Below are 16,873 nucleotides of genomic sequence, written 5' to 3' on the forward strand. Positions count from 1 at the left end.
GGGGCCTCTCCTCTCCACTGGCCCCTCACCCATCTGAGGTATTCATGGTGATGCCGCCTTTGGGGGCCCAGGACAAGAAGGGTGTGCGGTGTGGGCTGTGTGCCACACTTCCCAGCCCAGGACCCTAGGATGTTGCTGGCTTATGGCCTCATCTCCTTCAGCCTCAGAAAGAGCTACTCATTGGTGGAAGGAAGAGGGCTCACTAGAGCCTTGTCAGCGTTGGGATGGAACCAGGTATGGTCCTGAAAGATCTTCTATTCCAACCATTTACTGATGGAACTGGAAAAACTCTACCCAAACGCACAGTGTGGTGTGGACCTCAGAACTGGTATGTGCCTCCTTGCAACAAATGATGTAATTTCCTCACATCTTTTTGGAAAGCACATGTATTATATGACCACATTTATACACCCAGGCGTGTATCTCAGAGAAATGCAACTTATGTCACAACAAAAGCTGTGAGCAAAATAAATCCTAAGAGTCAGAAATCATGAAGTGTCACAGGAGTACATTATGTGAGGTCTGGCAGTAAAATCTAAAATAATCTGTTAGCATAGCTGAAAATGGTTGCCTCTGGGAGGCAGAAAATAGTGGAAGGTGAGATTGACACCAGTTTTCATACGTTGAACTTGTAGAACTATTTTCCTCTTCAAACACCTGTATATGTAACCTTGATGAAGGTAAGATCTAATTCTAGATCATTAATGTTGTCCGTGTTGCAAATAAGAAGAATGCCCACACTGGTAGCAGTAGTAAGTGTTTCATAGGCCTGGTGGGTAGGAGTGATGATCACAGTTAAGTTCCAGGCTACACGGTAGTCACAAACCCCTTGAAATAGTAATGGTAACTTCTAAAGATTTCATGAACTAGGAAGTGATAAAGATAGTTCTAATTAGAGATGCATAAACAATTATGGGGAAAAGCATGTAAAATTGTGAATTTGAAGTTAAAAAAGGAGACCTAAGTAGAGGCATATCATGTCCATGAATGGGGAAACTCAATACTAAAAAGATATCACTTTGCCTGAATTAATATATATATTAATTAATGTTCAATGCAATAAAATAATAATTTCAATATGGTTTTCAAAGTCATTCTATAATGCACTTGAGCCCGGAATCGCACACCATTTTGAACAACAAAAAGTGTTGGGAAGATTTGCTCAAAAGACGTATAAACATTGATCATAAAGCTGTCCTAACCAAGACAGGCTAGTTCTGAGAGAGATAGGCAAGTAGCTCAAAGCAACAGAGAGCTCATGAATAGAACTAGATATTTATGGAAAGTTGATGTATGTCAAAGGTGGCAGTACAGTCACTGAGTGCTGGGTAATTTATCCTTGTGGAGGAAAAAGTCCTCAGCACCTACAACACACACACATGCACGGGCAATATACCCAGATCAAAGGCATACATCGAAAGCAAAACTGGATCAAAAGTGGAGAACAGCTTGTGATAGAACCAAAGCTTCCAGAGGAAACCAGCACTGCTGACTGTGGACCACACAGAGGAACAAAAGGGGCTCCCTATGTGCCAAGGAAGTAAATGCTGTATAAGAATGTTTGTTGCAAAGTTGCACTAGCAAAACAGTAGATAGAGCTTCAGCACCATCTTGAGAAGAATCTGTAAATCATAGCATGTCTTACAATAGAAAACACCTTAGTAGAGCGTGGAAAATTAGTAAAATGGAGTTACATATGTCAACATTATTAAAATACACAGACCTGTGTTAAGCATACAAATAAAGTTCCAGAATGTTTTATACAGAAAAATAGCATTTCAATAAAATTTAAAAGAGGCAAAGTAATATTAAATAGTGCTTCAGGATTTACACATATGTTGTAAAAATGTAAAACCATGAATCAAAATACTGAATTTCAAAGTTTTTTTTTTTTTCAGGAAAAACAGAGAACATAATGGCAATATGTTAATGTTTTGCAAAGAGAGATGGTAGGTCCATGGATACCATTAATATTCTTTATAAATTTCAAAATAGAAAATGTTTATTCAACTTAGTGATTTCAAATATCTATGTGTTAAAATAAAATCATACTGGCAGAAGCTCTGGGTAAAAGTGAAATCTGCTCGGAATAGTAAGGGTTGTTCAGGGGAGGTGAAACCTGGTCTCTTCATGTTCCTGGTTCTGGTTTGGGTGGAGGCAGGGCCAGTGTGAAGCTCGATGCATCAAGGTCCAGACATCCCCGAGTCTCCGTGAACAAAGGCCATTCTGGCCTTATTATCAGAGAGAAGCAACATCAGGAGGGTGTGCCAAGAAGCATGTTCTGATGGAGGTGGGTTTGACAGAGTGAAGGGCAGAGGCCTTGGATAATCCGCAGGTTTGTGCAGCTTTTCCTAAGCCCCTCGGAGAGGGCAGGAGGCAATATATCCCGTGGCAGAGAAGAGCTGTAGGGAAAGTCATTCATTCATTCATGGAAGCAAAAGGATCATTCACTCATTCCTGTATTAATTCCACAAATATTTACTGAGCACATGCTAAGTGGCAGGCACTCTGTTTGGCCTGGGTTCATGGCACAGATAGGAAATGAAGCCCCTACTCATCACACCCCAACACCTCCTTCTGAGATCTGAATTCTCTTCCATTCCCACATTCATCTTCACCACTAGTCTCTCAGATGGGTTCTAGTAGCTGACTTGGGCAATACTTTCTTATTCATTCCAAAGATATATCATATGAAAACTGAAATATATAACAGTTTATCGGTAACTGTTTGCAGTTTTGGTCTTGAAACTTTGACCTCCATCCCACCTTGGACCACCATCTTCAGGGTCCCACATAATTTAATTTGAAAACCTTGAAACTCTAGGGTACCACACAGTGTGTAAGAGGTAGAAGCTTCTGAGAAAAAAGAGTATTTGGAACCTTCTCTTGAGGCTAAGTCAGGTGGTGGCGACTATGTTACCATGTGGGCACACCCTGAACTCCTCTTGCCAGCCCAGGAGGTTGGCCCTGACATTCCTCCCTAAAAACTTAGGGCTGCCTCCAACTCACCTGCTACAGGTTCCTCCACCTGTGGATGTAGGTGACTGTGAAACTCATCACCAGCAGCACCTTGAAGCCCAGGAGGAAAGTCACAAAAATAACAGCAGATGTCCCTGGACCTAAATGGGCAGAAGGAGACATCAACTGGGGCTCTGTGAGTTTAAATACTTTTGTCCTCTCAGGAGACAGAGGTAACCCAGCTGCTCCCAGAGCAGATGGAGGTGACTTGCATGGACCCCCAATGAGCTTGTATATGGCTGGGGCTGCTGGGGACAGGATGAGGTTGGCCAGATGGGAGGATGTGCTTCATGTGGCACCAAACAGGTGAGCACCTGCTCAGCCCCTGAAGTGACACATTCACCAACTGCAAGCTTTCTGGGCTCATGGCTCAGCTCCCTGAAACATGGCAGTTCTCCAGCCAGGTAGATGCACACCCTATGGTTAGAATCTCTGCACATGGCAGACAATGGCCACCAAGTCCAAGGACGGTGAAGACTGAGACACTGTCACTGCAGTGGGAACTGACACCCCGAGAAAGCAGATAATCACTGTTGGAAGTCCACTGTGGTAGCCTGGGAACTCCTTGAGGATGGGTCATCTTCCCAGGCCCAATCACAGAGGAGGATTTAGATAATGGTTAACAGATGCCTGCATAGGTAAATGCATGATGAATGAGTGTGAAGGCATGCTTGGATGGACAGATGGATGGATGCATGGATGGAAGAATGAATGGGAACAAAGTCATCGTATGCTTTCATTTCTTTTCCAATTTTGAATTCTGTTCACAGGCTATGACATGTATTGAACTTGAGGACATTGTGCTAAATGACATAGGTTAGTCACAAAATGACAAATACTGTATGATATGTATAGAAGGTATCAGAGGAGTCATCCTCAGAGAGACTTCCCCTAGAGACTCCAGAAGGGACACAGACTGTCCATTCCAGTGTAGATTTCTGACCTCTAGAACTGTGAGGTAACAAAATTTTCTTGTGTTAAGCCACTAAACATGTGGTTACAGTGATGATAGGCATCTAATCCAGGGAGATGGGAACATTCATAAAGGACAGATGTAACTAAAGGGACAGGCCTGACTTAAAGTACATAACTCTGGGATGAGGAAGGTAAAGTAAAAGCAAAAACAAAAAGAAACAAAGGAAAACACGCTGTTTCACAATTGAGTGTAAAGAGAAATAAGAAAAAGGGAGGGGAAAATTTGGGTCTTGAAAGACAAAGAGAACCAAAAATTGTGAGGAATCATAATCATTCTTCCCATGTCAAAACCAATCAATAATCCCAAAGCTCTGTCAACATAACATGGAACATAAACATGGTTTATGTTGACAGAGATAGAGGTCAATTAATCTAGAAATATTGTAAAACACATCAGTATCATGGGAATGGCCAAAATGACCTGCATCCACACACCAACCCCATTGGACCAGGCCTGCAGTGGCCAGAGACTCAGAAGCCAAGGTAGGGTGTGGCATCTCAGTGCAGAGGGTCATGGAGGCCTCTTTCAGTTTGCTCCAGCCCCCTAACCTAGACAAGCTGCAGAACCATTGCCAGCCTTAGCACTTAGCAGGTGTGCTGGGTCAGATACGCTGAGAGCACCTGGAGGTAACGGCCCTGGTCTGAGGCCCAGGCAGAGATGGAGACTCAAACCCAAACCCAAGGTGGTCCAGACAAGATGGAGACTCCTCTGTCCTGCTCTCCCTGTTTAGTACAACTCTGACCCCTAGAAATACCACTGGGAACAAGCAGACAAGGACTCTAACAGGTAGAAGAGGAAGGCACTCGGACGCAGGAACTGAGGCTGCAGGAAGAACATAGGGGCCAGAAATCATAGGTCACCCTCTCCTAACTCCCCAGGCACAGAGGCGACTTGGGTATGGCTTAGAAAAAAGAAAAGTCTAAAACCAGTAATCTAAGTTCCCCACCTCGATAAATGAGATAAGGTGAGCAGAATCAACCCAAAACACAGAAGGAAAAAATTATAAAGTAAAGAGGAGAAAAATAAATGAAATTGAAAACAGAAAAATAATAGACAAAATCCTTGAAACAAAAAGCAGGTTCTTTACAAAGACCAATACAATTGAAAAAGTTTTATCAGGACCTATAAAGAAAAGAAGAAATGACACATTTCCAAGATCAGAAATAGAACAGAGGCTATTGCTATTGACCCCACAGACCTCAGAAGAAGAAGGAAATATTATGATCCACTCCTCAAGCAGATATTTGTGATTATTGCTGGTTCATTGTTACGAAGTCTGGGGACAAAGGAGGCCTGTGTTGTGACCACTCACAGTCACTTGGGTGCCCTGTTCAGACTCAAAGTCCACATCCTCAGGGCTCCCCTTGTAGAACTTCACAGAGCAATAGGTCCAGGCACTGGCTGGGGTGACCTTACTGATGCAGATGGAAAAGTCCAGGATGAAACAGACACGAGGAAGTTAGAAAGAGCCAGGAGGAGGAGGGGCTGTCATGGCCGGTGAACGCAGTGACTGTCAGGGGAAGAAAGCAAGAGGCAGACACTGTGACCAGGGTGGTCTCCCTTGCTCGCTCGCTCTTTCTTTAATGTTTATTGATGTGAAAAGATCTAAAAGTATCTACCAAACTCTTACAGTGGTGACTATGGACAGTGGGGTTTGGGGGAGGGAGCTCACTTCAAAATTTTACTTTCTATTGATACACTTCTAGATTATCCTATAATAAGCATGAATTAGTACTTATAACGTTAAAATTAAAGGTAAAATTTAAATAGAGCTGGATCAGTTGGAGTGGAAGACTCTCCCTGGATTTTACCTTTGTCCTTGTCCTGGTGAGCAGAGGCCATCAGGGTGAGGTTTGTGGTGAGCGCCGGCTGCCCATCGTGCTCCACCTGGCAGGTGAGCATCACATCCTCCCTGTGGGCAGACAGATTCACGAGGAGCCAGCTCCTCCAGCTGAAGGTCCCATCCTGGTTCTCTACAAGGGTCGAGGCCGTTTCTGCTCCGGACATGTTTCCGTTCTCCAGCCAGGTCAGCTGTAGGCGCTGGGGGTAGAAGTTCTTCACCAGGCAGGTGATGATGTTCTCCTGGTTCCCTGCCATGAGGTGCTGGGTGGCCTCCAAGATGGGCGGAACTGAAATAGCAAAGGGCAGAAGCTCTGACAGATCGCAGAGCGGGCTCCAGAACTTAGCTCCCCCACCACACAGAGGACGGGCTCAGACACAGAGGGTTCTTTCATGTGAATGAAATCGCTGAGCACCTTAACCTGGACCCAGGAGATGCTCAAGGCCTGGCAGCTGCTATTAGGGTCATATGATTGTAATCCACTACCACAGCCCCTGGCATGAGTCAGAACATACTAACTTCAGCAAAATAAATGAAATTACCAAGCACATGAAAGCTTGGCTTATAGTAGGCGCTCAGTAAGTGGAGTTGCTATTGGTAAAGCAGATAAAACTATCACGCACATGGCTTGGCATGTTGTAGATTTTTCACCTGCCAGCTGCCATGAGACAGTGATGAGTGATGGGCAAATCCATGTGAGTGATGATGAGAAGGATTGTTGGGAATTAAATTCCAAGCAATTCCAGGCCTGGAGCAAAGAGCAGGGGGAGGAGCAGGCTTGGAGGACAGGGGCCAGGTGTGGGCTTGGGCTGGGTGTGAGGGGCATCTACCTCGGATGGCCTCAGAGAGGTTGGCAGTCCCACAAAGAGGAGGGTCCCCCTTTAGGGTGTCGTGGGCCACCTGGCAGATGACCTGGGAGTGAACATCCCCCGGGGCCAGCAGCACCCTGGCTGTGCTGGAGATGCTGTAGGAAGGGCTGTCTCCCTCTGGGTCCACGGTGGTCTGGGAGGCTGGCAGCTCATTCCCATCCTTGAACCATATCAGGATGATGTTTCTCGGGGAGAAGCCATGGGACTTGCAGGTGAAGCTCACTGTCTGCCCGGGCAGTGACCTCCCCGTGGGGCCTGATACCACAGGGGGAGAGGGTTTGGCTGTAAAAGAAACATAATGAACAATGAGCATGATCGTGACTCTCACCACTAACGACAAGCATGTGGCACTGTCAAACCTTCTCATATACTGTTTTTTTGTTTGTCTTTGTCATACACTATTTTTTATCCTGTAATAATGCTGGGAGAGCATGTCATTGTCCTCATCTTACAAAGGAGGAAACTCATGCTCCCAGAGGTGAACTCTGAGTGAGGGGCAGGGCTCACAAGCAATTCCAGGCCTGCATTCAAAGTCCACCTTTTTTCCCTCCAGATGATTTCCCACAGTCTGGGCCCAGGGACAGAGTTCCTGGTCAGTCTCATTTTTGTGCACTGGCTGTTCACAGCTGCCCTCAATCCTTACAGAACCGTGAATGGAGCCACAATTATCATCCTCATCAAGTGGGAAACTGAGGACTTGGGGAGATAGAGACTTGCTCAGAGCACACAGCTGTGGGTTGACAATGCCGTGGCTCAGTGAGGGTCTGTCCTCTCAATAGGCTCACCTGAAAACATACTATAAAGGCAGATTGGATTATATCATCAATATTTGATTAATCAATGATTGTATTAGTATGATGTTATTCTACACAATTTCTGCAGGTGAGGACCTGAGGCCCAGCCAAGTTAACTGGGTCATGACAATGACAAACTACCTTGATTTGGGGGTGCACCTCTGTGCTGGGTGATTCAGACAGAGCACCTCAAAACCTTTCCACTCTCCTAAAAGGGGTGCATGATCATCGCCATTTTAGAGATGATAAAACTAAAACTGAGAGAATGAAGGGACTGTCCCCTCAGCCATGACTGTGCCCCAGAAGTATTTCCTGTGGCCTCCCAGGTATTCACGTCCATCAGCAGAGCAAGTGACCACCTTCAGGAGCCTGACCCTGACCACCACCTGCTCCAGGGAGGAGTGCCCTCCAGTGCCCAGACCGGGGGCCCTGTAGGTATAAATGGGAGAAGCGGCTCCTGGCAGTGAGTCTAGAATATGAACTCCTGCTCACTGGGGCACAGGGCCCTCTAGCAAATGCCCCGTCCTCTCCCTCAGTCTGCAGAGACAGGGATGCTGCCCATGGCGGTGCTGGGGCTCAGAGACCCCTCTCTGCTCCATCCAGGCCGCTGTGCCAGGCGGCTCCTGCGGCTGCTCAGTGAGGAAAACATCACACAGAAGGGAAGGCCTCCTGGATGCCTCCATAGGCAGAGCCATGTCCTGTAGGAATAGTTTCAGATCATATCATGGGACCTTTGAGGATCTGTCTCATCTCAGTTGGAAAGCTAGACCTGCCTCCATCACAGGACTTTTTAAAAAATGTGTTTTTGTTTTTTGGTTGAAAAACATAACAGTACATGATTCTAAGAAAAGGATTGGAGCGAGGCCAGTGGTCTCAGTGGTTGAGCATCAACACATGAACCAGGAGATCACTGTGGATTCGGTGTCAGGGTACATGCCTGGGATGTGGGCTCCATCTCCAGTAGGGGGCATGCAGCAGGCAGCTGATCAATGATTCTCTCTCATCACTGATGTTTCTGTCTCTCTACCTCTCTCCCTTCTCTGAAATCAATAAAAACATATTATTTAAAAACCAATGAAACAGAACTTAAAAACAAAAAAACAAAAGGGTTGGAGCTTTCTCTACACTTTGACAAGCACAGTGGGGTGTTGCAGAGAGCAGAGACCCTGACCTCTCCCACCTCCTGCATTTTCAGGCAGGTGTCACCAGGGCAAGTAGCTCAGGGAAGGGGCAGGAGCTCTCTACCAGGAGGCAGCAGATCTGAGAACCGATGGAACCACTTACACCTGTGATGCCTAGTCAAGGGACACACTATTGGGAACTGTTGTATTACATGAAAATTCAGGATAAAGCCACCTTCCCTGCCTGTGTCCAGGAGTTGTGGGGAGACCCTGTTGCCAACATGTCTAGGAGGGAAAGTTGGCGATACCCACACAAATTAAAATTCACGCACCCTGTGACCTAGCAATGCCGCTTCCCGTGAGCACCTCCCTCTAAAGTAGGGTGACACATGGACAAGGGTATCCCCTGTGTCACTGTGTGAATAGCCCAAGGCTGGGAACAACTCACACCCATCAACAGAAGGCAGTGAATGAATGATGCTGTGTTTACAGGCTGGAGGGGGAGGCAGCTGGTGAAGGAGGGGCAGCTCTAGGTGCTGATGTGGATGCTCGATTTGGGGCGATGTGGCTGGAAGTACAGGGAGGTTCCCAATCACCTTGGGCCACAAAGTCTGAGTGTGAGGGGCATATGAAGCTTTGGGTACCAGTGAACATAAGAGGTGCTGGATCCCTGTTCAACGGTGTGCTGTACTGAGCTTTAATTTGTTGCTTGCATATCCAGGCTTTTTGATGAAAAGAGTATCTATCTCTGAAGCAGGAAAGAGTTGGTAAAATTAGATGGGGTTCTAGAAAAACCTCTCATTTACTGGCCATGTGACATTGGACAGAGTCCCTTCACCTTTTGACCTCAGGTGCCCCTCTGATTTGGAGAGGCAGGCAGGAGGGTCTAAAGGTCCCTGTGCGCTCACAGTCCAGGATTCAGGATCCTGGGCCTCTGGTAAAACACCCTCAATGAGAACGGTGTTGCCTCAATGGGGCGACCCCTACTTCTCGCACATAGGGAACCTCTTCCATGGGTGAAGGACATTCTGAGATGACCCAACTCTGCTGGGAGGCTTCATGACAGTGACTGGGATTCTGGAATAAAGGGGGTTTCCTGGCAGACCCACCATGATCCCCCACTTGTGGGCATCTCTTTCCAGCGGGGCTGTCAGAGTGAGCAGTGAGTCTGGGCCTCTCAGGATTTCCTTCTCCTGTGATGTTTCTGAGGCTGAGAGAAAGCAGCACCTTCTCTACTCCCTGCCCTAGTGAGTTTCTCCCACTGGAAAGAAGGAACAAAGCTTCTAATGGAAGAGCCATTGCCTGCTTTGTTCTGCAGCTGCCTCAGCACCCAGCGCAGAGCCTGGCTCACAGCAGGTGCCCAGTGGGTGTCACTAAGGAGGAGCCTCGGCCACATGGAGGGGAGCACTCCCTGGAGGTGGGTGAGGTCTGGCCTTGTGATGGGCAAGTCACTCAGCCCTTCAGTGCCCTCATCCCTGGCACCAAGGGGCTGACAGGATTGAAAGGCCAGGGCTGGGGAGCCAGGCAAGCGGAGGTTCCAGACTTTTCCCACCACTGACCAGCCGTGTTGGCTGAGCAAATAGCATGACATCTCCAGGCCTCGGCTTCCCTGATCTGCAGACGGGGTGAAATCAGACCATGAATCAGATCATGACTATAAGCACCCACCTCCGCACCTGACTCTTAGTTGTTGCTCAAAGATGGGAGTCGTTCTTACTGACTTGTTGTCACACATGAAGGACAAAGGATTCCCCCTGTACTCACCTCTCACGCTGAGCTGAGTGCCTGCTCCAGACTTGAACTCCATGTCATTATCAGGTCCTCTCCGGAACTTCACACAGTAGTAGGTCCCTGTGTCTGCTGGGGTGATGTTACTGATGCGGATGGAAAAGTCCAAGTTGTCTCTCCTCGTGGCGTCTGCAACACTTGTTACTCGGGGGAAGTGGCCTCCTTTTAAACTGTAGATTAACTCCCGGCCTGGCCCTGTCCCTCTGAACCAGAAGATGGGCCCCAGGGGGAACAGGGAGGTCACGGTGCAGCTCAGAGTGGCCGTCTCTCCAGCTGCGACGGACACTGACTTCTGAGGCTGAATCACCTGCAGCTCCTCATGTGCCCCTCCTAAAGGGAAGCACAGAGCAGTTATTTATCCACCGTATGGGAGCCTGTGAGCTCGGTCAGTATTTATCAACAGCTTTCATCGACCGAGTGCACACCCAGAGCGGGCCTTGAGGCCAGCACATTGCATGAATCATACATGTAACCGTCACAAGCAACCTGTAATGTGAGAGCCTATAACACATGAGGAAACTGAGGCACAGAGAGGTAAAAAAGATTGGGTTTAAGTTTCCCCCCCATCAAGCTGTTCTGCTTGGTGTCAGCAATGGAGGGGCTGTGCTGGGCTTTTTCCTGCAACATGTGGTTGCCCAGGTGAGCGGAATGGCTCCTGGAGGTACCACCAGGCAGCCCAAGGACTTCCTCTCTGCCAGCGACGCTTAAGGCAGCCATGGCTGGTCGACTGATGATGAGGAAGTTGGTGCAGAGAAATAGCACATCCCTTGGAATAACATTCATTTGCAGGGAACTGCAAAAGGGAAACCAGTGCTTGCAAAAGACTCACTGAATCCTTACCCAGTTTCATCTTTAATGTCTCTCATTAAAGGGACTGGGTGGTACTTGCTGCTGAACCTGAGCTACAAGTTGGAATTGAATCAGGTCGTGGCTGAACTTCAGAATGCCTTCTGAGTATGAAAGAAAGTTTACCAACAAAGAACGGGAAGCAATCGGAAGCTTTAAGAATGAATGGAGTCGGCTGTCTATGTTCTATGGGCATCAGGCACTGAAAGAACGCTTCAGAGAAGCCACAGGTGCTGGACTAGGGTTTGAACGCAATGGATTGAATGTGATATGTCCCCATTAAACCTGGAGATGGCCAGGTTTATAAGGAAACAGGTTTGTTTCTGGATGGAGAAGGAGGGAAAGAATGGGCGTTTGAGGAGAGCCACACAGATGAGCACCATTTGGGCAGTAGCTCCTAGGAAACCCGATGCATCTGGACATCAGGATGCTTCATCTCAAGATGACCCTACACCCCCAGAGGCAGGTCCTGTCCTTCCCGACAGGACTTATTATCACCTTCTGTTCCTATGAGCCCTGATCATCCTTCATTTTGGGGCTGTTTTTGCTTCACAGAAGAAGTTCTGATGGGAAATGCCACAAAGTCATGATGTGATACAAGTAAGAAAGGGATGAAACTGTTTGCAATAGTCTGTGCTCACTAAAAAATAAATGCCTGATACTATCCAATTTCATTTCATAAAACAACTTGAAAAAGAAAAACACTACTTTTTCTAATAAAAAAGCATACTCCCAGTTCAAGAAAGCTTAGTAGAATACATGCTTACCTTTCTTCCTCCCCGAATTACACTGAAGTGACAGTGAAATGGAACAGGGCGGCAGAGTCTTAGCTGATACAGGCGTAGCTCATTTTGTTTTGCTGTGCTTTATTGTGCTTCACTTTATTTGTGCTTTCACAGGTGTTGGGGGTTTTACAAATGGAAAGCAAGAAGACCCTCCACCAGGGAAGGAGGGGGTGAGTGAGGGAGGGGAATGATTCAAAAAGGAACCTGTATGCATTGTGCATAACCATGAACACAGGCAATAGAGTGGTGAGGGCCTGGGATGGGTGGGCACAGGTGAAGGGGGTCAATGGGGAAAAACACACATACACAAAGGAGTCATCTGTAATACTTTCAACAATAAAGGTATTTTTTTTTTAAAAGACCGTCCACCAGCAAAAAGATTATGACTCGTTTTATTACAGAAAACTGGAACTCAGCCTGCAATATCTGTGAGGCAGGCCTGTACATGTTTGTTGTATAAACAAATGGAAAATGAAAAGATGCCATAAGGAAACATTTAAGTTGTTGTCTTCCAGACACAACTACATCAGAGATACCTATTTGTAAAACATTTTTCTTGGAAAATGAATTCACTTTTTAATAAAATGGGAACGTACTATTCTGTAATTCTTTTCTCTTAGCTGCACATCGGTGTTAATAAATAATCTTGTGAGAGAAACCAAGATGGTGGCATAGGTAAACACCTAAACTGCTGCCTCGCACTACAATATCAAAACTACAACTAAAAGACAAAACGGACACCATCCAGAACCATAGGAAAGCTGGCTGAGTGGAAATTCTACAACTAGAAGAAAAGAGGAAAGCACATTGAGACTCAGAGGAGCTGCAAACAGCTGAGGTATGGAGACTCGCATGCAGAGAGGACAGGCTGCTGTGTGCACAGGCGACTGAGTGCGTGGCTGGCTTTCTAAAGCGGGAAGTGGGAGGGAGAAGGAAGCTCCCGACTGCACTGAACTCCAGTCCCAGGTGAGATGCTGGGAAACCAGACTCATTCGGGGGGAATCTGGACTGTCAGGAAAAGAGAAAGCACACTAAGACTCGGGGGCTGCAGAAGGCAGAGGTCTGGAGGCTCGTGCGCGCAGCGAGGACTGACCGCCGAATGCTCGGTAAGCTGAGTGCGCGGCTGGCTTTCTAAAGCATGAGGGAGACAGAAGCTCCCGACTGCACTGAACTCCAGTTCCAGGCAAGTTTCTGGAAACCCCAGCTCATTCTGGGAGAAACTGGACTGTCTGGCAGCAGGCGAAACTCGAGGGCGGCTTTCTCTCAGAGGGGCTTGCAGCGATTACCGAGGGATACTGAGACCCAGGGGCCTCATAGGGCAGGGCTGATGGGAAACCAAGGCTGACTGCTCCGCCCTGAGACTCCACCCCATCCAAGCTGAGCACAGAGGCTTTTGCAAGTATTCTCCCATAAGGGCGTCTCCAGCACAGAAGTTCTCCCAGCGTAGACACAGCTGATCCTCACAGCCAATTGGCCTGGAGGTCAATTCCTCCCAGTGATACCAACAACAATCAAGACTTAACTACAACAAGGCTGAGCACACAGTCCACAAAGGGGTGCACCAAGAGTGTCCACCTCAGGTAACTGGGGAGGCTGAGCCACTGTGCCCTAGAGGACACCTACCACACAAAGCTACTCTACCAACTCAGGGAAGCAGTGAAAATGTGGAGACAAATAAACAGATCACAAATGAAAGAAATGGAGGAAAGCAAATAACTGGATATAGAGTTCAAAACCACGGTTATAAGGTTTTTCAAGAATTTTCTAGAAAAGGCCGATAAATTTGGCAAGACCCTTGAGGATATTAAAAAGGACCAACTAGAAATTAAATATACACTGACTGAAATAAAAAAATATTATACAGAGACCTAACAGCCGACTAAAGGACCACAAGAATCAAGTCAAAGATTTGAAATACAAAGAAGCAAAAAACACTCAGCCGGAAAAGCAAAAAGCAAAAAGAATCCAAAAATATGAAGATAGTGTAAGGAGCCTCTGGCACAACCTCAAGCATACCAACATCTGAATTATGGGGGTGCCAGAAGAAGAGAGAGAGCAAGATACTGAAAACCTATTTGAAGAAATAGTGACCAAAAACTTCCCCTGCCTGGTGAAAGAAATAGACTTACAAGTCTAGGAAGCGCACAGAACCCCAAACAAAAGGAACCCAAAGAGGACCACACCAAGACACATCATAATTAAAATGCCAAGAGCAAAAGACAAAGAGAGAATCTTAAAAGCAGCAAGTGAAAAACAGTTAATTACCTACAAGGGAACACTCATACGATTGTCAGCTGATTTCTCAACAGAAACTATGCAGGCCAGATGGGAGTGGCAAGAGATATTCAAAGTGATGAATAGCAAGAACCTACAACCAAGATTACTCTATCCAGCAAAGCTATCATTCAGAATTGAAGGGCAGATAAAGAGCTGCACAGATAAGAAACAGCTAAAGGAGTTCATCACCACCAAACCAGTATTATATGAAATGCTGAAAGGTATTCTTTAAGAAGAGGAAGAAGAAGAAAAAGGTAAAGATAAAAATTATGAACAACAAATACATGTCTATCAACAAGTGAATCTAAAAATCAAGTGAATAAATAATCTGAGGAACAGAATAATCTGGTGAATATAATAGAATCAGGGGCATAGAAAGGGAGTGGACTGACAATTCTCGGGGGGAAAGGGGTGTGGGAGGTCCAGGAAGAGACTGGACAAAAAGAGTACACCTATGGATGACGACAGTGGGGGGGAGGTAAGGGCAGAGGGTGGGGTGGGAACCAGGTGGAGGGGAGCTATGGGGGGAAAAAGAGGAACAATTATAATAATCTGAACGATAAAGATTTATTAAATTAAAAAAATAATAATCTTGTGGCTTAACTTTCACTGGCTCTAAAGTGCTCTGTTGCGTGGCTAATATCAGTTAGGATGCTTGGGCCAGAGGTAAGTGTGTAAACAGCTGACATAAGTAACCAAGGGCATTAATGGTCTCCCCCAGCACCCAGTTCAGAGGTGTCATTAAGGACATGTTTTGGCCTCACCCTCAGTTTGTTTTGCCTCAGGCCTGTCTCATGGTCAGAAGAGCAGCTGCTGTAACTGTCAGCTTCACATCTTCACAAAATGCATCTAAGAGTCAGGACAGGCTACTTCTCCCACATCTCAGATTGTCATTTCCCGCAGCCAGGGCCAATCACTGCCCAGCCCAGGGGAAGAGCCTTTCTTTCTCTCCTTGGTGAGGCTCACCAGGTCTTTTCTTCAGCTGGAGGCCTGGCTGATCTTCAGGAACCCAAGCAGCCAGCGCCCTGGTGCTGGGACTCCTGGAGGGCCAGGGAGCCCGCGCTGTCACAGCGGGTCATGGCGAGACACACACACGTGCACACGCTCTCTGCCTCCGTGGACAGTCACGGGCACTGTGTGTGATGATCTCAGAACTCCGCCGCACGAGTGTTTTTCCGGAGACGGACCTAGCAGCAGTTGGCTTCAGGGGGCCCCATGTTTAGTAATTTACAGGGAAAAGGAGGACTTTTTCGTAGAAATCCCGCTTGCTGTGTCCTTGTTAAGGAGGGGCTGGCAGTGGCCTTTGTCCTCTCGTCATGCAGGGCTCTCTTCTCCTATCCGGGCCAAACAGATCTTCCTGGATTCCCCCTACCCCTGCTTTTTTTCTTTAAAAAACTTAGAGAGTCAGATGTGAGTGGCTTAAAGGGCAGGTAATAGAATTCTATAAGTATGCATTGCAAATTCAAATTTGTGAGGTGCCTTATTTGCAATTCTGTTGGATATTGTAGAGACTTGTGTATTTCTATCTGACATGGATGATTTCCAGGGAAGGTGAATTTTGATTAGTTTACAGGGCGACTCTGCCTTCTGATTTTGGTGAAATATATCAAACTCTCCTACTAGTCTTTCAAAGACTATCTTCCCTGCGAGGTTCTTGGGTTGAAAGGCATTTTAAGAATTACCTCCTGTTCAGCACCTAAGACTCAAAGCACCATCTGTTTTGTTGCCTCTGGTAACAGGTTCAGGCAATGGTCCCAAAGAGAAAACGCTCAGATCCCTGACTTCATGCGCTCAGATGAAGCCCTGTCCTTGGCCTTCTGTGCAGCCCTGGGTGACACACCCATGTTTCGCTGGAGGCCCTGAAATTTCAGGGGCAAAAAGAAGTCCAGGGGCAGGGAGAGAATATTCTACCCCAAGGAGTGCTCACCTGGGAGGCCCAGCAGTAGAGTCAGCAGCAGGCAAGGAGGAGGGCGGGGCCAGGAGGCAGGGATGGGCATCCTGGAGGCCTGAGTGGCCTGCTGTGTCCAAGTGTGTGCCCGGAGAACCCGGACTCTCTGCTCTGTGAGAGGAGTGAGGCCCCAGCTGTGTGATATAAGAGGAAGCGCCTGGGAAGGGGTGACAAGGCTGTGATACAGTAGCTGGCTTCTACATTCTAAACAGTTCCTGATTGTGAAATAATCAGTCAGGGAAGCAACCCCAGGGTGAGGAGTTACTCATCTTAGTTTTCAGAGGGACTTGGACATGCCTACAGGAAGAAGTGCCTCCCCTACCCACCCCGCCCCCCCCCCCCCCCCCCCGTCCCCTGCATGGGAGCTCTGCTCTCCCCTGGTCCCTCAGCCCATCTGAGGTCTTCAGGGCAATGCCCCACTTGGGGGTCCAGGACAAGAAGGGTGTGCGGTGTGGGCTGTGTGCCAAACTCCCAAGCCCAGGATCCTAGGATGTTGTCGGCTTATGGCCTCATTTCCTTCAGCCTCAGCAAGAGCTACTCATTGGAGGAAAAGAGGGTTCACCAGAGCCTGGTCAGCACTGGGATGCAACCAGGTCCTCTTCTGAAAGACC

At 47.3% G+C, this 16,873-nt stretch overlaps 1 protein-coding gene across 1 annotated transcript; it reads right to left on the reverse strand.

Annotated features, from left to right (window-relative positions):
- Positions 1-1,981: 1,981 nt before the first annotated feature.
- On the reverse strand, positions 1,982-16,341 carry LOC308256230 (signal-regulatory protein beta-1-like). The gene is made up of 6 exons (XM_080684331.1): positions 16,242-16,341; positions 10,383-10,736; positions 6,665-6,985; positions 5,806-6,123; positions 3,010-3,119; positions 1,982-2,402 (listed from the first exon to the last, which is right to left on the reverse strand). Exons 1-5 carry the CDS (start codon positions 16,309-16,311, stop codon positions 3,013-3,015), a joined length of 1,170 nt encoding a protein of 389 aa, XP_080540457.1. The 5' UTR covers positions 16,312-16,341; the 3' UTR covers positions 1,982-2,402; positions 3,010-3,012.
- Between the last annotated feature and the right edge of the window lie 532 nt (positions 16,342-16,873).

This window comes from Plecotus auritus (assembly GCF_963455305.1).
Source record: "Plecotus auritus genome assembly, chromosome: 8".
Lineage (NCBI taxonomy): Eukaryota > Metazoa > Chordata > Mammalia > Chiroptera > Vespertilionidae > Plecotus > Plecotus auritus.

Bases quoted from the DNA above. Each gene is read 5' to 3' on its own strand.
- LOC308256230 (XM_080684331.1), bottom strand. From the start codon at position 16,311: ATGCCCATCCCTGCCTCCTGGCCCCGCCCTCCTCCTTGCCTGCTGCTG. The intron at 10,737-16,241 runs GTGAGCACTCCT...GCTTCCCTTTAG, and splicing joins TCTACTGCTGGGCCTCCCAG to GAGGGGCACATGAGGAGCTG. The intron at 6,124-6,664 runs GTAGATGCCCCT...TTGCTATTTCAG, and splicing joins CCTCTCTGAGGCCATCCGAG to TTCCGCCCATCTTGGAGGCC.